The 25,354-nt window shown below is 41.5% G+C and overlaps 2 protein-coding genes across 4 annotated transcripts; one reads left to right on the plus strand and one right to left on the minus strand.

The window, feature by feature from the left end:
- Positions 1-163: 163 nt before the first annotated feature.
- LOC117769435 lies at positions 164-5,270 on the plus strand. 2 transcript variants are annotated; one of them, XM_034598311.1, is made up of 2 exons: positions 164-671; positions 926-5,270. In XM_034598311.1, exon 2 carries the CDS (start codon positions 1,069-1,071, stop codon positions 3,571-3,573), a length of 2,505 nt encoding a protein of 834 aa, XP_034454202.1. In that variant the 5' UTR covers positions 164-671; positions 926-1,068; the 3' UTR covers positions 3,574-5,270. The 2 variants fall into 2 exon arrangements, with proteins under 2 accessions (XP_034454202.1, XP_034454201.1); XM_034598310.1 differs by having other exon boundaries at positions 165-562.
- A 1,008-nt stretch (positions 5,271-6,278) lies between these two features.
- Positions 6,279-16,314, minus strand: LOC117769436 (cytokine-dependent hematopoietic cell linker). Of its 2 annotated transcripts, none has more exons than XM_034598313.1 (17): positions 16,100-16,314; positions 14,308-14,348; positions 11,822-11,966; positions 10,503-10,555; positions 10,163-10,208; positions 9,560-9,613; positions 9,448-9,482; positions 9,352-9,362; positions 9,194-9,271; positions 8,874-8,898; positions 8,541-8,565; positions 8,379-8,463; positions 8,200-8,216; positions 8,029-8,123; positions 7,864-7,941; positions 6,939-7,094; positions 6,279-6,825 (listed from the first exon to the last, which is right to left on the minus strand). In XM_034598313.1, the coding sequence occupies exons 2-17, from the start codon at positions 14,308-14,310 to the stop codon at positions 6,673-6,675; spliced, it is 1,059 nt and encodes a 352-aa protein (XP_034454204.1). In that variant the 5' UTR covers positions 14,311-14,348; positions 16,100-16,314; the 3' UTR covers positions 6,279-6,672. The 2 variants fall into 2 exon arrangements, with proteins under 2 accessions (XP_034454204.1, XP_034454203.1); XM_034598312.1 differs by having other exon boundaries at positions 9,560-9,610; positions 10,154-10,208.
- Positions 16,315-25,354: the final 9,040 nt, after the last annotated feature.

A 25,354-nucleotide genomic window follows, 5' to 3' on the forward strand; every position in this document is an offset into this window, starting at 1 on the left:
ATATGTCTATAGTTTCTGACCTTTGACCTTGCAGATGCTGCCTGTTGCTTCTGTTTGTTTTGCAGAACAATCACATCAGACATTACAAATCGAAAAAAAAAAAAAATCTCTTCCTTCTTCCGGGGAAAAAAAAACCTGCAACCACTTCCACAGCTGTCAAGAAAAATAAAATAAAAAACTCAACTTCCGGCCAATTTTCCTTTCAAAACACTATCCCCTCTCATAAGAAAAAACGCCCAAACATCGTTTTAAAGCACACATCATTTGAAAAGATAGAAAGATATCTTAAGCTCACGCTGTTTGCAATATTAACAGAATAAAACAGATTGGAGGCGTTTTGTTTTTAATCGCACGCTTTTATTTTGAAGGCAGGAGCGGCTGGTTTCCGGAATAGCTAGCTAGCTAGCACAGATAGCTAACGCCTAGCTAACATCAGAGCGGCTCGGTTAGCGGTGTTAACGAGCGGCAGCATCACGTCCGAAGAACAGATTTCAAACCAACCTGTTGACTCTAAATCATTTACTACAGAACCACAGCGACCCCCCCACCACCCTCCAGCCTGGTACGTGCATGTTATTTGACACTGTTATAAACATAAACAGCAGAGAAGCGGGGCCGTCGTCTCTGCGACCCCCCCCCTCCTTTTCTCCTCCCTCAGCAGATGTGGTCAGGTACGGCCTTCCCCTTGTTTTCAAAGGGGGGAGATCAGCATGGAAATGTGAAGACAGGCGACTACACGGGGTTGTTAGCTAGCTGCTTTGTGTCTGTTGGTATGTAAAACACATTGTTAGCTTGAGAGGAAGTTGCTGCAGGAGCTGAGTGTGTGTGAAAGTGAGGGGGAGGGGTCGATGGGCCTCGTCTGTTATGTCTCTCCTCTCTGATCCTCATTCAAGTCTTTTGTTTCTCTCTCATTTGCTTCCTTCAGGGCGCAGACGTCTGGTTTGTCACCTCACTGCCTCATCGGCCGTCCCTCTGATGAGCGAGCCCCTGACGTCAGGTGGAAGATGGATGTTTCCTCCACTGTGTAGCTGCAGCCTGTGAATCAGGGGGTGGGTCCATCGCTGCCACATGACCAGCGCAACCCCTCTGCTCGACATGAAACCCGTCAGCTATCAGAGCTTGCCGTCATCCGTGAGCGCCGGACACCAGGATCTGGCCCTGGACCGCGTGCTGAGCGCCCCCAAGGTGATGTACTGCGAGAAGTGCGGGTTCGCCTCCATGGACGTGGCCGTGTTCAAGAAGCACATGATCGAGCACATGGGCGCGAGGTTTTACTGCTTCTACTGCAACAACGTCTCGTTCAGCGAGGCCGAGTTAAAAGTGCACCTGAAGCAGCACACGTCCAAGTATCCGTTCACGTGTCCCCACTGCGGACAGGGCTACATGCGGAGGCTGTGTCTTGTGAAGCACATTGACCGGCTTCATAGTAAAAGCATCAGCCAAGGACCAGCAAAGCCCGGCACGACTTTAATTTCTCCCGTGCCTGTCTCCAGTGCCTTATCAAGCGTGTCCTCTGCTGATCCAACACCACCCTGGCCAACTGTTCGGGTGACAGTACCTGCCCTGAGTGCACCTGCAATCAGACTGGATAAAGACGAACAGAGAGGGAAAACACTGGACACTATTATATCGAATGCCTCTAATGGAAACACAGAACTTTTGTCTCCTTTGAATGGACTCCTACAGCACCACCGGGCCCTAACCGTTTCTCTCCCGGAGGAAATAACGATCCCTGCAGGCTGCTTGGTCGAACTTGTTGAGGTGAAAACTGTAAATGGGACAAAAGAGTTAAAACTGAGGCTCGTCTCTCAACAACAAAACAAGTCTGTGATCAAAGATGCAAGGACCACAGTCTGTCAGAGCACCACACTGGGAAAGCCTTTAACATCCACATTAAACCATCAGTCTTCCACAATGAAGTCTGCAAGCATGGGGATGTGCACAGTAAACAGGAAGCAGTGTGAAACAAAGACGGTGAATGTGGAGCGTCCTGCTGCTGTCCCAGTCAGTATTTCCAAAAACCTCCCGAATCAAGTGAGCAAAGAAAAGATTGGATTCAAAAGAAAATCGCAAGAAATAATCAACCGGGAGTGGAAAACAATCATTCCAGATAAGATTCCCAAAACTATCCCCAGTCCTATTAGAGAAGGGAATAGTGGGATGAGAGTTGCACAAAGAGAACCTCTAAATCTTAATGCAGCCGCTCCCACTGTTATCTCCCCCAGGGTTGCCAACAGGTTGACTAGCACCCTGCATCCGGACTCCAAGGGGACAAGCGTTTCCCAGAGAGTGGTGGAGGAGAGGATGAATTTAATTCCAGAGCCTTCCAAGAGCATCCCAGCCCAGAGAGCAAGCGACACAAAAAGCCTTCCTCGAGATGGGTCGGTGGCTGTGAAGCTGGAACCCGGAGAGATCCGCCTCAGGAACAACACTGTCTCGAAAATAAAGACCGAGGCAGTGGGCTTGAACCAGCAACGTGTGACATCAGGGAGCGTTCCCTTACCCGCAGCCTCCAAAGTGAGACCTCCAGCAATTTTATCATGTGAGGATAACGTCGTCCCAAATCAGTCGTTTCCAGCGCACAGGACTCTAAATGAGCGCTCATCAGTCAAAACCTCTGTGCTTTCTAATAATACAAAGTCTAAGATCTCCGCTTGGACCCAGGAAGTGAGATCCCGTGAGAGAGCAAGAGAAGGAGACGTGCCAGAACCTGAGAGCTTTCCAATAATTTCCTCTGTGTTTTCGTTAAGTCAACAACCAGGAGAGGTGCAGGGCTCCATTCAGCCGCTGGTGATGGCTCTGCGCGGCATCGTGATGGATAAAAGCAACAGTTCTGGCAGTTCACATCCTCAAGGTCACATCAAGATAATAAACGGAACCGAGCGGGGGAGGGAAGCGCCGACATCGGGGTTCCGTCCTCAGGTGGCAGCAAAGGATGAACACATCATCCTTGACCCTTTACCCACGGAGCGGTGCATTAACTCTGTGAAAGTAGAGGAGCAGAAGGGCGTCCCGCATCACCCTGCACTGACCAACCTCCACGTTGAAGTCAAGGAGGAAAAGAATATCACTACTCCAACAGACACTCTTGCTTCAAAATCCCCGACGGATCAGGGATCTGTTTCTGAAATTGCAGTATACGTAGACGCATCCGTGGGTACAGAGACTCTGCAGCAGGTGGAAAAGACCGAGCACGACATCTCGAAGTTCCTCACTGTCTCTCTGAAGAGGGTACAAGTAGGCGTGTGGAAGAAAAACAGGAAAGGACTGAAACTAAGAATTTCCAAATATAAGACTAATTTACCTGTGGTCAGTGTCGCTGATTGTGCAGTTATTTACCCGATGCCGCTGAAGGAGGACCAGCTGGTGAAGAGACCGGGCCCCAACCAGCCCGTGGTGGTGCTCAACCACCCGAAGCCCCGGGCCCCCGTACAGGGAGCGGGTGCGGACACTATCGCCGACACAGGAGCCTCTGAGGGGGTTCCGAAATGCCAAATCTTAAAAATGCGGCTGAGCAAAGTGATGGGGCAGAAATATGAGGTGATGGGGTGCACTGTCCGAGTCTTTCCATGAGTGTAGAGGACAAAGTATCACTGGAAAGAATTGTACATTTATAAAGAAAAGACTAGTATTACGATGGGAAAATACTGATTTACATTCATGATGTTATATGTTTGTCTGTATAGGCATGGGATATGGATTGTTGAAGTGCAATGCAGTTATGTCTGCTTTGGGGGTGTTGTTAAATGGACCATCTGCTGTAGTAGATTCAGTCAGTAATACACAGATGTTAAGAGCTGTCTCAGAAGTTTGACAAACCAGTAGATCTGCCAGAGTCGAGGCATAAACGCATGCTGTTTATTTAAAATATCTTAATTTATTTTTTTTGTTGCGTAGGTTATATATCATGGTTCTTGCGGCCCCTACAGGATGCGACTTGAAGTAGCTGTGGTACATGCAGCACACCTTAGACGAGTCTTTCAGAAAATCGTGCCATATACAGTATAAACAAAGCCACGAGTTTAGCAATTTTTAATGATGAAAAAAATAATGTTTGAGGATATTTCTGTAAAATCTTTTGGGGAAAAGTGGCACATGCAGCTCACAAAATTCTGCAGTGATTTATGGTTTTATTCAAGTATTTATTCCTCTTTTTCTGTTGTTAGTTTTCACATTAACAGAGCAGTACAAAAGGAAAACAGAATCCCTTTACAGTCGTCACATATCAGCACAACATAGACAAACGGAGCCCTTCACAAGCCTGTAAAATGCCCCCGTTTCTGCAATTGCGTCAGTAGCTTTCAAATATTCCCACATTTCTGTAATGATGTACTGGTCAGCACCTGGGTGACGACATTTCATTCAAAGTTGCCTGAGAAAGTTGGTTGTCCTTGAGTGTTCAGTTTTTTTTATGTGCTGCTCTCCGCATATTTGTATAAATGCCGGGTTGGTTTCTTGTTTGATGGTGTGTTCAGGCACTCTTTGGCAACTGTAACATGAGCATCTCATATTTTTTTAACCGTCAAGTTCATTTCATGCAAAGTGTCCCGTTTTCCAACCAAAACGTTGCTGGTCATTCTTGATGACAAAGCTGAATGTTTTTTACTTTCCCATGTAGCCAGGAGTCCCTGAATGCAACAGTACTGTTAGTTTCTTTGACGCCGGAGCCTAAAAGTCCCTAATGCACGTGAAATAGAAGGATGAGCTTCTTAAAGGCTTCTTTCTGTTTAAACCTCTGCCTGACGACTTAAAGCTGGGATGGGTCATCCTGGAAAAGCGAGCAAGAGCAGCCTACCCTCTGAAAAAAGGCAACCTATACCCATCTTCTTCCCATCAGCCCTCACCTCAAGGCTACAGCCCCAGAACATATGAACGTACACTGGCCATAGTCTCTACTTCAGCTGTGTATGTTTGCCCGGCTGAAGACTCCAGTCACGTGCAGGGAGCACAGTTTTGCGAAGACCGCAGACACTAGCTTTCTTTTCTTGTCTTTTTTCCCTCGACTTTATGTATTGATGGATATCAGGAACAATACGACAGTGTTTCAGAAACAACTTACTAACCCCACCTTTAAAGGGTAAAAGTCTTAAAGAGTCATTGTAAATGTTACATACTTATATACTTTTTTTAAACGTTTGCTGTGTGTGTGTTTTAATGGATCAGAACGTGTAATTATGATAGATTTGATAATTTGAGCAACAGCCCGAGAAACAAGTGTTAATTCCATGAAACCCTCTTGGTTCATCGTTTCTCCCTCTGCAGTACAATTTGCTTTGTGGCCGTCAGTCAGAAAAAAAAACAGAGGAGCCTAAATAAATGATTTAAAGGTTGAGTGTGTAGAATTTAGTGACATCTAGGGGTGAAGTTGCGTGTTGCAGCTGAAAACCCCTCACCTCACCCTCTTCTTCCAAACATGAAGGAGAACTTGTTGTCGCCTTCAGTTGTCATTAAAAACTCAAAAGGTGTTTAGTTTGTCTAGTCTGGGCTTCTGTAAAAAAACATGGCGGCCTCCGTAGAGAAGACCCGCTCTGATGTAAATAAAAAGTATTTCAATATAAAGGGTTCATTCTAGGGTCAAGAAAACTACAATTCATACAATTTAGATGAACACACTAGTGAAAACATCACTAGGATTATTTTATAATCAATTTCTGCCAATAGATCCCTTTCACCTAAATCTTACACACTGAACCTTTATAGTGGGGGGCACTAAACTGCCTTATGACTAAAGGTATATTTAATTCTACTGCTATGTAGATGCTCAGTGACTGGTGATTCTCGGGCGCTCAGAAACTTTTAAAAACTCATTGCACAAAAACATGAAGAAGGCTGTTGGGGATGTTCTGTCCTGATACTTTGCAGATCTGCTTCTCTTCTTCACGGCAGCATCACTACATCCGTGTGTTCCTGTTCATACTGTAGTCATGATGATGTATGAGGTGCTGGACCTATGATTGAATCAATAGGTTTTGGTTGCCCACAGATTTTATTGTGTATATACTTAATAATATAAAACGTGATGACATGTTAATTGCTCAGTAGGGAGCGGCTAACGTTCCTCTGCTTCTTGTGCAACAGCAGTGATGCTGTGATCTACTTTTCTCACATGTCAGCATGTGAGGCTGCCTCTGTCTCTGTTATTATATATAATAATTTTATTTTTCTTTGCTTCGACTTTTATCCCGTCATTTCTGTGGACATTTCCTCATGTTCCAGTTAAAGCAGTTTTCGGTTTTACTACATTCACAGTGTTTATCATCATTGTGTTCTCGTGTTTTTATATATATTAAAAAAAAAACAATTGTGTAACTCCTTTTTCTATTAAAACTAAGTAAATATGATTTAAACTTTTAATGGCTTCCTCCATCTTGTTCAACTCGAGTGTTTGTGATCATAATGAAACGTGTCATTGTTGTCAAACAGGTTTCGCATCAAGAGAACACCAAACCCACTGGTTTGACCAACAGCTCCTCTGCAAGGTTAAGCCAATTAATAACAACTTGTACAGGACACACCTTAGTTGATCTTATACCTGCTGTGCAATTATTACACTTTTATTGACACAAGCAAATACTTTTGAAATTTGAATACACAGTCAGCATCTGTCCTAACAGGCTCAGAATGAACTACAGGGGAAATTTGACTGGATCATCATTGGCATGATGTGCGTTGTCATTCTAGGAGCTGGTTGACGTCCATCCTCGTCACCGCACACGTCAGCACACAGTTCTCTGGGTATTTACTTCCTTGTATGTTTCTGCCACTGATGAGTACTATTGGGAAGATGGTGTGAAACTTGATGATGTCAGCCACAGAGTCAAACATCTGAGGACAAAACAAAGATGTCAGCTCCAGCACAGTTAAAGAATGTACAGGTATATATGCTGGAGAGATAAGTGCTTGTTGAATTGGCCTCATGAGGTCTTTCCTCCACTCACATCTTTTGATTGTTGTCCTGTTCCCAGAGCGAACCTGCTGCTGCTCTCAAAGAACCGGATCTTTACATTGTAAACCTTCTTCTCATGATACACAGACAACACCAAAGGTTCGCTGCCGGTGTTGATGGAACAGTCTCGTACCAGAAATGCACCGTTCTAAAGTCCGGAATTACAAAAAGAAGAAAGAGCCAAGTCTGACATTTTGGTTTCTGTACAGCAGCTCTTTCCTGAAAGTTAGTCTTTGGTCCTGAATTTGCTTCTCACACAAAAACCTTGAAAGGTTAAACTAACAGGCTCTGATGTGTTAATCATTAAGCTTCACAGACTGGTCTGGTTGGCAGAAACAGATAGAAAAGTGAGAATGATCTCAGGGACGCTGAGAGGAAGCCGACGTTGCACTGTAATATCAGATGCATAATCTTTGAGTTAATTTGAATTGCAAATATAATAGTTAAAAAAATTTTTAAACCACAACTGACATCAAGCGTGGCCTTAGGGTTGTTAAAGAAAACTGAGAATCTTTTTTGAGGCGTCAAATCCACTTTTATCAACTCTTAAGATTTGTGATCCTTACATATCACTTCATACTTTATCTACGTCATGTTCCACACTTCTGAGTCAGAGCGGCTGCAAAGAGAAAATACACTGGAATCCATTCAAATCATATTTCAATTCAATTAATTTTGATGATCAAAATAATAAAGTAAAGAACATTACTCCTACTTCTCTGCTATTCTCATAATGTGACAAGAGGCTGTTGTAATAGGCTTTTCGGTTATAGGCTTGCATTTACATTGCCAGTAGAGGTCGCTGCAGCCCCCTCAGTATTTCTACTCTCCTCATCCAACCCTCACCAAGAAAGAGAATACGTGTATTTACCAAAATGTTTAAAGACATTACAATTAATGTTTAGTTAATTCCATACCTTGTTCACCAGATGTAAAGCATGCTCTGCATCTGCTCGATTACAGGCCCCGATGTACCAGTCCTCCTCACAATATGTCTGCCAGTGGAATAGAGATCATAAAACTTACATCCTCCATTATTTCACTGAACATTTATTAAAAAATCAATTCTCAGCACTTTTTACCTGTTGAGGTTTTTCCTTTGGAACAAATTCGTGTTGGTCAAAGTCTTCTTTAGTTTGCGGCCACTCATGGTGATGACGTCCTGAATGCCCCCTTTCTTTAAGTAGATGTTAATGTTGACTTATGTGATCAATATGTGCGTAGTGACACTGATGAGCTGAAACATTACTCACCCAGATTCTGTTGCGACCTAAATAACAACAAGTAACAACAAGTAACAACATGAATAAATAAATCCATTTAAAAATACAGTTAGCAACAGAAAGGACTATTCCTGTGTTTTTAGGCTACACATATTTATTTATTTATTTATACACAAAATGCCTGATTAAAAAGCAAATTAAAATCTTACCTTGTTTCTAAATCGTGAGTTTCCAGATCCAAAGAATATCTGTGGTTGTTGTTGGGGCCTGAGACAGTTTCTGGACTCTGTCGACCTAAAATCCCATAATTACAACTGCCAATATGTTTTTCAACAAAATCATATTCTCTATTCTATTATATTACCTCTTACCTATGGTTTGTGAACCCAGTACTGCCTGTTAAGAGTAATGACAAGACAGTTAGATTCAAATAAAATGACAAGATGGTTAAGTGATGTTGTGTAGCAAGATTACAAGTTTTATAATAAAGAATAAAAAGTTTAAGTGTTGATAAACTACATTGTTTTATGGTTACAGCTCATAAAGGTCATGCTCCAGGACTTGTAATATAAATGGAATAAACAGAATGATTAAAAATAAGTAGCAGAAACAAAAGTGAGACACAGAATTAACAGCAAAATGACAAAAATCTACAATTCACTATAATTGTGTCGGAAAATAAAGCTGCGTTTATGATTACTTACTTTTTTAGTCCCCTTCTGTTGCCTGCTGAAATTAAACACATTTACATAAAATCACAATATGCTTTAATGCAGAAACCCTCCTGGCTTTTCTGTGATTATGATTCTAACCAGCAGATGGTGCGACAGCTGCACAGTGTGAACTGGGCGGGCCTCCTCTCGCCTTTCTACCATCCACATGTGGGACAGGGCCCCTTGGGGCTGTGGTGAGCGTCAGGGGAATACAACAACCACAGTGGAGACGTTCCCCTGGTGAAACTAACGTCTCTCTCTACTTGTTCTACCACACATTAGTCTGAGTGTGAGAATCAAACAGGACTCACTCTCTCCTGCAGGGATGAGTCCATCCAGGAGGCTGATTTACTAACTGCAGGGAGGAAGGTGGAGGTGATGGAAAATGCCTGGAAGAGCCAGACATCAGCTGTAAGTCTGTTTATAATCCACAGTTGAATATCTTGAATAGTATTGAACAGTAAATTACCTGTGGGAGAGCTGAGGAAGGAAAAGAGACAGAAAACAATGAATACAGTCAACAAACAGTCGATATGACCCTGTTGTACGTAGCTCAGGTGTTTACCTGGTTTCCTGGAGGCCCAGGTGTGAATCTCTTATCTGTAAAAACAACATGTTAGATTAATATCTGGGATGTGACTGTGAACTGGGTTTCGTTGTATATTTGTTCCTGTTACCTAAAATGTTTTTTCTTCTGCCGGGCTTCAGATCTCTATTTACTGAAGGTCCTGTGATTGAAAAACACAATGCAGAAAACTGAATATAATTTTTTTTGCATCCTACACATTAGAACAGTTCAGGGTAGAGATTTAGAAAAATTGACTTTAAGAATTATATGCATCAAAATCTACTGGGGTCAGATGACAAAATTTGTTTTTTTTGTGGCATTTATTATAGACACTCACAGTTATTAAAGTGAATATAAAGTTCTTATCAAATATAATAAAAGCATGTTTCTGTTCACTTGACAAATATTAAGAAGAGAATTAATCAGAGCTACAGTGGCAAAGAAATCTCTAACAGTCAATACTTAATTGTGACAAATGATATAGGAATAGAATATTTTAAAAACTGAAGTATCACTCTGAAGATCCACTCTACCCTGCGTCTGCAAAAAATATATATTCTCGCTGAGAGGCTCTGAAGTCAAATTCTACCGGATCTGCCACAGGAACATTTGTTTTTCATACATTTCTGTTCAATGCCGGAAACCCCGAGTTAAAAAGATGATGGAGGGAGATTTGAGGCACCTGATCTCGATTTCACTTTACCTGTCGTTGGTGGGATTTTTCTGTGTGGATATCTGGGCTGGGAGCTGGAGTTACCCTGATAAGACCAATAACATAATTATTATAATAATGATATAAAAGGGAGAAATGAAATGATAAAACAAAAAGTATATTTTACATATGAATTTCCCACAGAAACCTACTTGGATGCACACACAGTACATTGTTTGATTAATGTTATATCAGAGATTTACAGTAAAAGAATATTAGATTTATAGGAAAGTTGCTGATTTCTCTGAAGGTACAAGAGTGTACAAGTATAAGCAGGTATTCATTGTGGTTCAATGGTAATTATGTATATTCACTTGTGAAAGTCAAACAGAAACCTTACAGTGAGGAGTGAGGAGAGGCTCTGAGCTGATGACGACCACGGAAGATCCCTGTCTGCAGACCAGAAGAAACAGTGAAACGTTCATCAGTGTCCGTGACGATGTTAGAATCAGTGCCAGTTCACAGTTTCACTTTCTTGGAGTTTGTATCGTTCTCGTAACTCAGCAGCACATTGAATTGATTACAGAGGGAGAGAACAACCACAAGTGTGAACACATTTAAAGGCCACATTCAGTACATGTAAAGCTACAGACGTGCAGCTGTGAGGCCCCTGGCCGGGGGCCACATCCACGCAGCCGAGTAAAGGGAGACTGTTCACGCTATACGCTTCCCTCCGATAATTGTGATCTCCCGCAGTCTCACTCAGCCAACAGATGGCTCTAGAGACCCACTCGCAGATCATGCTCACTCAGCAGGAGCTCCGTCTCTCAGATCCACACTGCTTTCATTCTCATCGCAGTCTGTGTGTGTGTGTGTGTGTGTGTGTGTGTGTGTGTGTGCTTCATTGTGATCATATTCTCCAGAACATAGTAAAGAAAAAGTGAAACATACTCCACATCATTGTGTCAACTAGCAAACACAGCAAGTTTGTGAATCACAGCTTATTCTTATGCGCAGGTTATTTTAGTCTATTCCAGAACTATTTTAAAATGATTTGTGGTTTGTTTTTATAAATCGAAGGCAGATGGAAATATTGAGGGATCAGACTGCACTGAGATTTCTATTTTGTATATGTTATATTTAATTTTTTTGTATCTATAATACGTTTATTTTATTGGCCCTTATTTGTGCTGGACATTTTGTTTCAATTCAATATCATAATTCTTTCGTTGTTGCTACAATTGAGTCTAACAGAGGCGCAGAGAGATTTAGATTTAAGAGTCTTATAAATCCTTTAAGATTGTTTTACAATCTAAAAGAAAGAATTAGATAAGAAGAAATAATGAGAGTTAAACGGGAGGAGGGATATACAACAAAGGTCAAAGGTCAGATTTACTTCTAAAAATGGACAGAATTACTTGTTTTTTGTGATTTATTGTTGTTCACTGCACTGAAATATAAAAATATTACACACAGCAGCTCATTCTCAAATGATACTGAAGGAATTTAAAAACTAAACCTCCACTGGTTTGTGCAATAAACAGGTTTAGTTTTATGTTTTTGAGTGAAGACAAAGTAATAGACTTATTTAAGGTTTCTTTGAAAATTTAAAATTAAATTAAATTAAAATAGAACTTTAATCAAACTAAACTCATAGATAAGAATGAAAGACTAAATGCGCACATGAAAAAACACGTGCGCCAGCTTTTTCTTCTCTACCTGCGTACTCCATTTCATCATAAATGGGCCTGGCAGGAAGTATGCACACGCTCATCACTTCCTCATGGTCATCCACCACGGCGTACTCGGGCTCCGTGATGTCGCTGTAGTCACCGCATATCTGATTTCTGTTTCTGCTGCGATCCTGTGGAGATAAAAGTGCAGCTTCCTCATACTGAACAATAGACAACCTTCACAAACCTGCTACTTAATGAAAGCTTGTGTCTGGAGGTCTGAGACTCAAATGTTACATCACTTTTATACAATGCAACGCGCAAACCTACAATATGTCAAAAAGGCAAAGAGATTCTCAACACTGAACTCTTTGAACTCAATAAACGACTGCTTTTGATAAAAAATCCTTTTCTGCATTCACTCCCCTACTGGAAAAAAATACTTACTTAAATAATTAACTTTACAAAGGGAATTCAATATAGTCTGTAATGACATAATATACAGCCATTTATTCTGAGAGGACGTTTTATGTTTAGATCCTCGACACTCACACAACACCGATAAGCACAGGAGGAGATAATGAGCTGTTGCAACATCCCCCCTCTGCTCGTCTCTCAGGTATTTCTTTATCTTCACAGTTACACAGTTACACCGACACAGAGACGCACACGGTGTTGAAGTGTTACACAACAAACACTGAATGTTTCTGTGGATTAAAGTGTTTGCTGCTGCTCTGCACCTGTGGCGAAGCTGCAGAAATAGGTGGGATTAGGATGAATACGTTATCGCTGGGTTCATCAGTCACGGCCAGTCAAACCAGCTGCTCGGGTTTTTTAATTTGAAAGCTACATGGAAATGAATGTGTTGGTCCTGCTGCTGCACAACAACCATGAAACATTAGTGCAACACAGAGGCAGAATATTTCACCACAGGAAGGAAATGGTCGCTTGTGTAAGCAGGGTTTTTTGATGTCGTCCAAATGTAATGATGGCACAGTTTTAAAAAAGACAATAATTAATAGAACAACCACATGTTTGACAGTGGTTTGACAAGTTGACAATGTAAATGAAGTGTTGTCTAATTATTCAGAGAGAAATGTGGGTGAAAAAATACACTTTTGCAAAATATACATTTTATTGATTTTTGGCGCCTTTTTCATGACATATTACTGAATATTTGTTGTTTTCTCAGAATATTCGGGTGCTTTTCAACTGGTTTCGATTTGAGTTGTTTGTATTGTCACCACTCGGTGAGTGGTCATACTGGTGGCTTGTTGCAGTACAGGTCATAAACCCTGCCTCCTCCTTGTTAGCTTCTTGGACATGGACCAAACAAGTGGAGTAAAAGTACACAAAGTTTTCTGTCATGTTAGTTATGTCTCAGTTCTAAGTTTAGTTTTAATGACTTATTTGAGGCTATAAAAAGGGGTTGACATGTTATGATCGACAGCTGAGACTGACTCGTGATTGGTTGATGGCTCCTCTCCACGATCAGCACTGCACAGACTCCAAATGATGTCAAAAGTGCACGATGGCTGCGCCTGTTTCTGCGATAGTTTAGATTTGTTTTTGTACAACGGGAGGAAGAGGAGACGCGTCGTCCATCTTTATCTACGTCTATGTTGTTAACACACATTCATCTGTCAGTTAATTATTCAGTCACAACTTATACCGGCACTGGATCAGATTCTAAGTGTTTGTTAAAGTATATTTCATCATATTTCCGGAGAAGAAACAGGCACATCCTCTCTTCAGCCTCAAATCAATCAAATATGAGGGTTTTCAAATACGTCCTGGAGCACAAATAATTAACAACACAGTCAGGGAACCTTAGTCTAACTTAAACTGTTTATTTCCAATGTGTGTGTGACTTTGATCTTTGTTAAAGAAGTAGAGAATCACAAGGACATGGCACAAAAAGAGCTTCTCTGTGGTTCTGAAGAGGCAAAGTGAGGGTCACCTCAACACTTAGCATCACCTTTAATTGCTCTGTGCTGCTTTTCTGAAAAAGACCGAGAGCTTTTCAAAGAATTCAAAGGGACAAAAATCCCCCTGAATGTAAAAATAAAAGCAGCTTTTGTACGAACCAAATGAACAATGATTCATCACAGTCAAATATTCATTATATTCATAAACACAACAAGATGTTAATGTGCACATTTCATCTCCAACAGAAAAAGCTCATACAAATAAAATTAGACTATAACTCTCCCTCACAACGTTGATACATCAATGTTATTTAGTGGGAATTTGAAAGATGATTATTGCATAAATTCATTAAAACAAAACAGAGAATAAATGAAGTAGGAATATGAATAAAAGGGATATTAATGCAACGCTGGGAAGAATCAGCGTCTGCACTGTGTTGTTCTTGCTGTGCACTAACAATGACAGATCAGAAACTGGCTCTATACTCCTTTCTGTGCTGAAAGGTAATTATCATGTGGCGCCAAACTCCCCAAGTTTCCCCCCCCGGGAACGTTCATGTGGAACCAGCAGGGAAACGCTGTGGACACGGCCGCTATAACTCACCATTATCACAGCTGACTCATGGCCGGTCCCTCTCACAGCGGCTAGAGACAAAAATGAAAACCATCATTAGTTTTGGTGATACGCTAAAGACTGCAGCCTCTCTGTGCTTTTCTTCCTCAATGAGGTTTTATATAAAACTACACAGAGCTGTATGTTTTCACATGTCTAACATGCAGGCGAAATAAATAGTGTCTGAATTCACTGAGAAACTAAGATTTGAAATGTATTTATTTGTGACAGAATCACCTGAACTGTGAAATGATCCTTGTGCTGCGGACAGAGCAACAGATGCTGTTTGAACAGCTTAAATAAATGATCAGATGAGCCTCAGTCATTTTTATGTTTTTCTGTAAATTATTTTTATATATATATAATTATTTCTCAGTAAAAGCTGGTTAGTGTTAGTTTAACACTACTGCTGCAAAGGTGAATATTCATATTTTTTTGAAGAAATTCATTGAATGCTCATCGGTGCCACGTTTAAGGCAGAATAATCCCAACTTTGTGTTGATTTATAGAAATTCCCACTTTTGTTCACAGTGGTTGATGCCGAGCAAAGGTTAAACAGCTGTGCTTTAATATACAGATACAACCATAAACTATTAATAACAAGTACATAATATTTATAACAGAAAAATAAGTTTCAGAGGATTTTATGGTGGAAAGTTTGAAATAATTAAAGGTAAATTACTTCACATTATCTCTCTACATTGAAACTATCACATGAGAAAAACATCTAAATTTCTCAAGATTTTCTATCAATTTTAAAAATCCTGTTTCCAGGAGTGAAGAGAAGCTCAGGGTCAGAGCTGATCAATCACTTTTTGATTGACAGTTTTTCTTTTTCTTGAAATCTCCTTGGACGTGAAGGGAAGCAAAACAGGAAGCAGGAAGGAAACCTGCCTGAAATAGAAGTTCAGAAAGGCCCAGAGAAAGTGAAAATGCCAGAAGACATTACAAGCTACCAACTCACTTCCCAACAGGCAGAGTCAGACTCAGTATTGGATTTGGCACCATGGTCCAACACTCCGCGGGGCTGCCTGTCTACTTTGTGGAGCTTAGTTGGCCACGGGAAGTGGTGTTGGATGAAACGAAAAGGCGGAGATTAGATACATGGGAGCTAGTGTCTGAGGTTGAGCAGTTATAGTCTGGAAAACAAACTTCTGCCCCATGGAAATTGGGTGCAGAGGATTTGTGGCAACTCAAACCAACGAACTGCTGAAGGATTTGTGACCCGGCTCCGCTGTGGCATGGAGAAAATATCGAGTGCAGAGCGAGAGTGAGCTCAGGCCGAGGACAGACGTGATACCAACAGGGTTCAAACTAGGAAATACCATTAACACAGCATTGCTTTTGATTAAATATCATTTAATGTTGTCTATAATGTTCTAGTTGGTGTTAATTAAAGTGTATTTATACAGTGACTTTTAAATCAAGAACCAGGTCTTTTATTACATTTGCTGTATTTTCTTTTTTTTAATCCTAATATACACCCAGTTCACATCCGCAAATTCCATACGTGATTACATGTTTTTACATTCAAATATAAATATTAGATTAAATCATAAATAATAGAGATAATAAATAATCGAACAGCAACTGGATTCTTGTTCTTTTTACTCAAAGTGTGATTCCCCTCTTTGAGAAAGAGAGTCCTGCACTTCAAAGACAATCTCTTCTTTAAATTTCTGAGGTTTTTCATCTATTTTTAACGTCCGAGCAGCTTCTCTGCTTCTCTGCTCCGTCCTCCTCGTTCACATCGACACAAATACCTCCATTAAAAGTGACCTACCTTTTGGACTGGCCTCAGCGAGTGACCGGCGATGTGTTCCAGGAATAGAGAGAACACGGTTTACACATGAACTCCTGGTCTGCTTCAAGTCTCTGTGACGGAGGTAACCAGCCCACTGCAGTCACCCAGAATGACTTCCTGTGTGGTGAATAACTGTGTGAGGTCTTCACACTTGTTTTAAACACAAAGAGGTTTGTTTCGTCCTCTGCGTCCATCCTCTGATTTAACATCTCAAAGCATTTTGAGGCATCAGCTGTGACACATTGTTTTTTTAAAATGCCTGTGGAGCTAATTTCTGCATCGACCTCTTGACATTTAAAAAGGTGTGATCTCAAGCTGCAGTCTCAAAGTTTCCTGTGCTACCTTTTGTCATACACAGAGTGTGTGTGTACGTGTTTGTGTGTGTGGGGGTCTGTATATTCATGAAACCACTGTTCAAAAATTCAAAAATCCAAAGTATGATTCTGAAAACCAGGCCCTGAGCGATTGTTGAGTAAATCTTGGCAAAAAAAACAGAATTTATCATTGCTGCAGGTATTTCTCTACATTTGAGCAAAGGACACGCTGACATTTCAACTTCTGCTCTGTCAAGTGCAAGAGGAAGCAGGGTGACATTTTCTCCTTTAATTAGATCAATCCCCTGGCTTCGTTTATATATCAAACAAGAAGACGAACACAATTCTAACTTGTGACAATATTTTACTCGAGCTTAACCTTTCAAAGTGATATTTTCCCTCAGCTTAATATTTTCATTTTATACCACAAACACTTAAAAAAAGGCACATTTACAGCACTCAGATGAATAAATGCCAAACAAGGTTTGTATCAGGGGCAGATGAAGGATTTTTTAAAATCAGGGTCCATGCAGGGGTCACAATTTAGCTCTATAGCTTTGATTCAAAGCCACACGACACCGAATATATATAATGAACATTGTTTCTTCTTCAAGCACATTTCTACTTCAAAAAAGATTGGAAAATAAAAATAGATAAAATAAAAACTTTAACAAATTGTCATATTTAATGTCAGTATTGTTAGAAAGTGACTATCTTTTTTAAGACAGGGGTATTTCAGCTGTGGCCAGTGCCCCCTGGCTCAACCCCTGGATCTGCCCCTGTCTGCATTAATCAGAATGATGGTTGTGTACTATGCTGGGTTACACTCACATAAAGCAAAACCCAGACAATTAGAGGCATTACACTCCGGCTATTAATCGGCACACAAGAGCTGAAATGAGGCAGAAAATATGCTGAATCACGCTGAGAATATTTTCAGCGTCGGCCATGAAGCCGGGTTTTATTGGTCCGTGCAGCACCGGCAGCAGTTACAGATAAAGAGACGAGCATCACTCACTCTTATTGTAAACCTTGCAGCCGGTGCAGGATATTATAAAGGTGATGTTCTGCTTTAAGGCCTTTTCCTCTCAAACCTTCAAAGATTGTGGCCTCAAACATAAAAGCTCTGCTCACCAGGCACTGCAGGTTATTCCTTTGAATTTAAGTATGTGGGAAAGTTTTGGTGCTAAATTTGACAAAGGTAAAGGGAAACTTTGGTATTTTACATTTACGTCGTTGCAGAACTGATGATCTCAGTAAAGATTAAGACGACTGGCTGATCGACACGCTTAGTGACTTGCCTCTGGTTTGAGTGGAGCAGTCCGATGGTGTTACTGTCTGCAGTGCGTTGGAGGCCAGATGCAGCTGAGCACAGGCGCACAAGGTCAGCCTCTCTCCTGTGGTTTCTTCTGCAATGGTATAGCCTGACTTCCTGTGAGAGATTACCATCTAGCCTCTCATATTCTCATGGATGCTTATCTTTTGAGCCGCCAACGCCAACTCCCCGGACGTCTCTACACCTTGGCCCCCAGCGACAGCCCCATCAGCCTGTCAATCTGGCAGCTCATCCTGTGTCCTCCTCCCAGCAGCCAAAAAAAACGAGCCGTCGTCCCCCTTCGCTGTCCTGGACCTGTCACTGGGAAATAAGATCCAGAGCCGCAGCCTGAGGGGTGAGAAACATGGAGGATGAATATGGGGGGTTTTTGAGAGAAATGTTCTTCATGCATTCACGGGCGTCATGTGATCGTAATCATGAACCACATCAAATAGCCACTGAATAGCTGCTGCTCCTTTATTACACAGAATAACCACAGAGTTAAGGTAAATGTGGCCACGCATTTCCCATGAATACATTTCTTGACTTTCACAAATTACTCTTGAAGATTTTTTTCATATCACAGCTTTGTTTCCGGCTGAAACGGCTGGATGGGCGCAAAAGTTTGTTCAGTCAACCATTTAGGTTTTCATGTCTCATCCAGCGCATTTATCTGCTCCAAGATTTGACGTGTCCAAAACTGACTGACTATTTTAAAACTAATGAATTTCCCATTAACCTTAACCACGTAGTGTAGAAGTACATTCTGCCCCGAAGAAGCTGCGCCGGTCAGAGGACGTATTTTAAACTTCACTTTTAAACACAAAAACCATTACCCACTCCTGGAGAGACAGTTCATATACAGCACCTTTAATATCAGCACATTAACGTCACACACAGTAAACTGTTCTGCATGAAAACTTTAATTCATATTTGTGATTTACAGATTTACAGCTGACAATTCTTGTTTAATTGTTTATGGCTTATAATGTAATATTCTTGTGAAAATAGATGATAGATAAATTAATTTAAGTCCAATTAAAGCTAGAAGATAGAATTTCAGCATTTTCAATCATCAATCCTTAAAAGTACAAGTCATTTTCAAGTAGAGTACTTAATTATCAAACACAGGATGAAAATAAAGCCCTAAATCCTGATAATAATTCTAATATGTGGATAATAATAAAGTTTCAATCGATCCATGAAGCAGGTGCTTTCTTGTAGAAATGTTGGTGTCCGAAAGTTACAGAAATTCCTCTGGTAAGCATTTTAGTTGAAGTACATACTAATACCTTCATCTAGAGTCTGTAGACCGTTCATTATTGCCATAGAAACCATGATAAAGATAGGAAATGGCCCTAACAAATTTCTGTTTTTTACTGTTACTTTCAGATGAAACTTAGTTAGAGTCTGTAGGTTTTATTCACTGTGCGCTCAGCCTCATCTGCAGCTTATAAGAGAAGGATGAGATGATGCCATAGAGCCAGATAAGATCTGGGAGAGGGAGAGGGCAGGTAGTCTTGCCAGTCGGGCTATCTATCTGATGAGAGTGTGATTCAGCAGCGTGAATAATTAAAGCCGGGAGCACTGATAGGAATCTGTAGACGCCAGGCTCGGATAATACTGGACGGATATCGGGGGCCTCCGGTGCAGGGAGGTGGCGGCCGGGACGACATTAGTCACCGTGCCCGTGCCCCAGGCAGCCGTCAGGGCACCGAGCTGAAGGTCAGGAGATGATGGATGGACAGAGACCGGCGGTGGCTCACCGCTGAAGTTGACTAGAAAACGAATGTCCTGTACATGAAATATTATCCCCATGGAGGAAGATACCTGATCTGATACTGCAGCAGCGTGTCATGGCTTTGTGAACTTTGTGAAAAGCTGCGGTCCATCAGCTTGAAATGCCGTTTGTGACAAGGAGAGGTGGAAAGAAGGAGAATTTCTTCCATTAGCAGAGGCAGCGTTTTGTTGATGCTACATCAGAACAATCTTAATCCTAAAATCATTCATCGTAATTACTCCTTAAAGGGTCAAAAGTATTTTTTGCATCGTCTGGTGTTTCTTGTTGAAGGGTCAATGGCATTTTTGTTTGTCCCGCATCGTCATTGTTTTTCCCTGTTTAGTAGATTTCTCAGACTTCTTTAGTAGCAGCTGCGTAGAAATGAACTGAGCCCTGAGCGTTCGGGGGAGGATGTTATTTTTGAGAACCAGTCCTCTGCGATTCTGCTACAACTTCCCACTCAGTGACAAAAATTTAAATTCATGTTTGTCTTGCAAATGATGTCGCACCAAATATAGACAGGTAGTGCATGCAGAAGTTGAAACAAGCCTCTGTAAGAACCCAACCACTAAAGAGCGTCCTCCTCCCACCCGAGTATTAGTATGTTTTTTTGTACCTCTGTCTTAGTCGCCTCCATACACTGCTACATTCATTATAATGGTAGCAGTGTGTCGGCAGAGCCTCCACAACGCCAAGGAGCCCCGTATTCAGGTCAACTCACAGCCAGAACTATTCCTTGATTATTCCGTATTTATCAGGCGTTCCCCCACTGTGGTGCGGAGTCTCTGGAAGATGTGTCTTGGTGAGACGGGCCCTGGGCTAATGAGCTGCGTGCTAGCCTGCTGATTGCCGGGCTACGAGCTGCGCTTCACCCGGCTCAGAAGTCACATTCAAATAATCATCTCACTCAGGCCGAGGCCAGCCAGTGATGTGGGAGAGCAATGCTAATGTGGAGGCGTTGGCTGCCTCGTCGATAAAACACCCAAAGTGCTTCCACTAAACACTCACACGCTGCAGATGTGGTTCATGACTCGAGTGGCAAACATGTGTTTCGCTTGCTGTGCAAGAAATGTGTTTTGAATGGCTGCCATTACACAGAGATTAGAGATCTGCAGCCTGTGAGGTTGCACTGTAGTTAAATGCAAATGTCAACATGTGCTCACCAGGTTTGTCACGCTCAGATCTGTGATTTTGCAAATGAATACTGGTTTAATTTTGCAGGTATTTAGTTGGACACATTGAAATGTTGCTCTCATGATGCTGTGAGATGAGAACCGGAGTCAAATTCATCTTAAATTAATATTAGTTCAAATTTCATCACAATCCATCCAATGGTTGTCGAGACACTTCACTCAAAATCACAAATATCAACCAAAATCATCTGGTAACCACAAGTGTGTGTATTAGATTTCACTGTAATCCATCCAGTACGTCAGCCTGGACCAAATGAGTCTTTTGACTTTAAACCTTCTCCACACTGTGTTATTTTACCTTTATGATTCATGAATGGACTCAAATTTGAACATTGACTTTTATAAATAATCAAATTAGCCTGTGAAAAACTGTCATGTGTAAGTTTCAGCTTTAAGTTTTTAAATTTCACCAAGGGCACGGCCGTGGTTTTCTCAATTTTTTAATTTCATTTTTCAAACTAGAATTTGCTTTAGTGCAATGTCAAAATAGTGGGACAGTGAGAGGACAGTGTGTGTCTGAACAAATTGAAAACAATACATTGCGAATGTCTGATGTTCAGGGTCATTGTGAGTTGCACCACAACATGTGGTTACCTCCAGGAATATTTGAAAAACATATTAGACCACAAAAAATAAAGCATTACCATCACACTTAATGACTCATTTATTTGGTTGTGAGTTATGTTACAAAGACATTAAAACATACATGTATATTATAAATGAGCATTAACTGAAATAATTCCAGGGATATTTTATAATTCCGGTTTATCATCTGAAAAATTCACAACACCACATATTTACATAGACCAAGATATAATTTCCTGTACATTACGTATTAAACATGCACCGATACCGAGAAATGAAAAGTCCGACTGATGAAGAATCTTTTTTTCTGCCGCTCACATGTTCATTTCCTGTTTAGTTGTGCACCTGGTAAACACCCGTACAATCTCCTCAGGGCTCCAACTGCCTGTGGCGAGAGACACTGATAGCATCTGCATGTGTTCTCTGTAAAAATAAACAAGTAAACACTGTGATATGTTGAATTACAAAGCATCTGCTGCATCTGAAAGTGTAACGTTGTGTTATCTACACACAGAATAAAGAGAGCTGGACTTTTTTACTGATTTAAATGAGCAATTATCAAAGTTGTTAGTTTGTTAATACATTTTCTGTCACTTCTCAGTTTCAGCTCTGGAGCACTGGTTGGTTCCTGGTTGCCCGGGGCAGCGATGAATTTACCATATACTGTGGAGATCATAAATAAAGATGGCTGACGCATCTCCACTTCTTACTCCGATCCAGAAAAGAAGCCAAAATATCACGAACACTGCCATTTTGTGCTTCTAGAGTTAGAGTCTGTGCAGTAGCGATCGGACGATGAACTACTAAGAGCTTGATGTGGTGATACATTCAAACATTAAGACAGAGTCAGACTGACAAGATGAGTTAAAGCTTCAGAAAACTTTGCAGAAAATAGAACAATCATGTACCTTTACCCTGCGGTCAAATTACACCACTTAGAAAAAAGGTCAAAACTCCATGGACTGACTTTTAAAAGGAGCTACACACACACACACACACACACACACACACACACACACACACACACACACACACACACACACACACACACACACACACACAGAGACACACACACACACACACATGTACGTAGCCCCAGCCATTGTGATCAGGAATAATGGATGAGCAGCAGTGTGGTCAAGTCTAATTAAAACAACCTCTTGACCACTGAATCCTGATCCTCACTTTCCTGGACACCTCTTGTCTGCTCACGTGTAGCAGCCTGTCGGGAGAGCAGGCATCAGACCAGCAGGTTCACAGTTCAGCTCCTCTCCCCGGCCGCGGCCTCCGGTAAATGTGGCTCTACATCACCTCGGACACAATCCATCCCCATTAACTGGGAGCTGCAGGAGCCTATTTCATCCTCATTGCCTCTGGTGCCTGAGTCCGACAGCCGCTTCCATTCATGTAATCCAGGAATCTGGATGTGCTGTGCCCCGCCGCCGAGGTTCAAGTGGCTGAGAGGACACGACGGGGCAGAGAATGGGAGTTAATTGACTGTGCGATGACTGTAACGATTTGAACCAGACAAGAGTGTGAAAACCATCATTAGATCCTCGGCAATTAGCACCGCTGCTAACAGGAAATGTGGCACCCATGCAAATGATGTTTAATATACACACATTACATTTGCTTGTGCATAAGTGATCTATCCATCTGTCCGTCTATCTATCTATCTATCTATCTGTCTGTCTGTCTGTCTGTCTGTCTGTCTGTCTGTCTGTCTGTCTATCTATCTATAGTATTTTTGATACTTTTGTCATCTTTAAAAAAAAGATGCTCCTCTCTGTAGTTCTACACGTGTTTAAAGCATGAGGAAACAACCTGTCTTTAATCATCAGACTTTTAATTTGTTGTTGTCCTCCTTTTGTTTGTTGTTGTGTTTGGTTTTTGGATTCATATCCTTGCACTGTGAGTTCATTGTTTCGTATTTTTTTCTGAAGCTTCTTTCCGAGTGTGTGTTACTTCCTTCCTCTGATGATAACCTGTTCCGCCTTAATTCGTCTCACCTGAGTCTTGTTCACTTTGTGTATTTAGTCTGGTCATCTTGTCTGTGAATGTTCCAGTGGTTTCATGGCTTTTCTTATTATATGTTCGACCAGGTCACATTTTTTGCATCTCTGTTTTGACTGTCAACCTGTTCTCCTCTAAGTCAAAGGCTGTTAGATCTGTCCTGGTCTGACATCTGTATTTGGGTCCTCATCTGTTTCCAGTCCTTCCACCAGTATTTAGCACTTCAGCAACATTATGAACAGGGATGTATTTAACTATCTGAGCTGTGGTTTTCTTACATATCACGAGGTGGAGGCTGATGCTGTGCACAGTGCGTTTTCCTGTGTACTCTGCTTATCTTAATTCATGCATTTCCTGGTGTAAGCCTGTTCCTGAGACTGATTGAGGTTTATCGTTCTTTACAGAGGAAATATGAAACCATGCACAGTGAAGTTTTCATGGTGCTGCTCAAAACTTACACAAACTCTACAGAGAAAACTGAAAGCTTGAATAAATGATATATGTCACTCGTGTAAATCTGAAGCTCCAGGTTATTTTTGTCAGTTGAAGGGAACTGACAGTGTTAACATCAGTGTGATGACACAGGGAGGTGTTGCGTCACATTTTTTGGCAGTCACCACTTGGTGGTGCCAGTTATCCCACATCTCTCATCTCCCTGGTTTCCTCTGTAAATATATTCAGCAACACTTTATTATAGATTTCATGGAGGATGTTTCATAAAGAAGATGGTGTCAAGACAAGAAAATATAACAGTAGGATTGATGCGCTTACTGTTAAATCTACAGACGGTTGTAGAATATACTTGTTAAAAATAAGTTGTGGAAGTAATACTTTGTGTTTTGACTGATTTCTCAGTGTGATAAGAAAACAGTGATGGTTCAAAGTGATTCATTACAAAAACAATAAAAAAAGCATTTTGTTTTTCTTTTTCTTTTAATCCAAGGTCTTCTTTCATATTGTGTCGGCATTACTGCTTTTGTAAATTTTAGGACATTGTCGAGAGGGGATTTGCATCTCTTTAACATTTTTAAATCTTGCGTTGATAAATACTCTATAATAACCATGACGTGCTGCGGTCGATTAGCACCAGAGTGCGGCCCAAATGTTCGGAGTAAAAGAAAGAAAGGAAAGGAGAGGATTTATTGAAAGGGTCGTGTGGATGGAGGTGGAATGAGTGAGGAGGTAATTGTCCGAGGCAGAGGGCAGGAGGTGCAGTGAGGAATGGCAGGAGCGGCCGGGCAGGGTGGATGAATGAGGGAGGCAGCAGGTGAGGGCGGGTTGTAGAGCAAGTAGCCGGGCAGGCGGGTGAGATGTGACCCTGGAGCTCCGGAGGTAACAAATGGACGAGGAGAGAGCTCATGAAGAACACTAGAGAGGCCTGAAGCGTTAATACCACTGTAGCTGGAATAAGAGTCTGGTGAAAGGGTGAGTGAAGAGAGATACTGGAGGATGATGAGTATAATGGAAGGCAGATGTGTCATCAGCATGAAAGATGGAGCCAGGGTAGACACACACACACACACACACACACACACACACACACACACACACACACACACACACACACACACACACACACACACACAGTCTGCAGTCAGACCAAGGGTGAACTCAAGCAAAGATACATGCAAACTAGAGGGATGGCGCCTTCACCATAAAGTATTTTTCACATTCTAAAATTTGTTTTGTTCTTACTTCCTGTTGAAGTGAAACCTTCGCTGTTAGTGGTTCTCCATTCCCATAATACACGTCGTCTATCTGTCTGGGTGTGGGGGCATCTCTGAGAAAAGTGTGTGTGTGTGTGTGTGTGTGTGTGTGTGTGTGTGTGTGTGTGTGTGTGTGTGTGTGTGATGTGTGTACTTGTACATATATCTTTGGACTTTCTGACCCACTTTCAATGGGCTGCTTGAGACTTGCTTTTAGGCTTAGAACTAGGTTTAGTTCGGGACTAGGGTAACTCGTGGTGGGTAAGGGGCTGGGGGCAGTGTGGACGTCCAATATCTACCGCATCCTGTTAGATGGGCACGTACACAC

This window comes from Hippoglossus hippoglossus, chromosome 10 (genome assembly GCF_009819705.1).
Source record: "Hippoglossus hippoglossus isolate fHipHip1 chromosome 10, fHipHip1.pri, whole genome shotgun sequence".
NCBI lineage: Eukaryota > Metazoa > Chordata > Actinopteri > Pleuronectiformes > Pleuronectidae > Hippoglossus > Hippoglossus hippoglossus.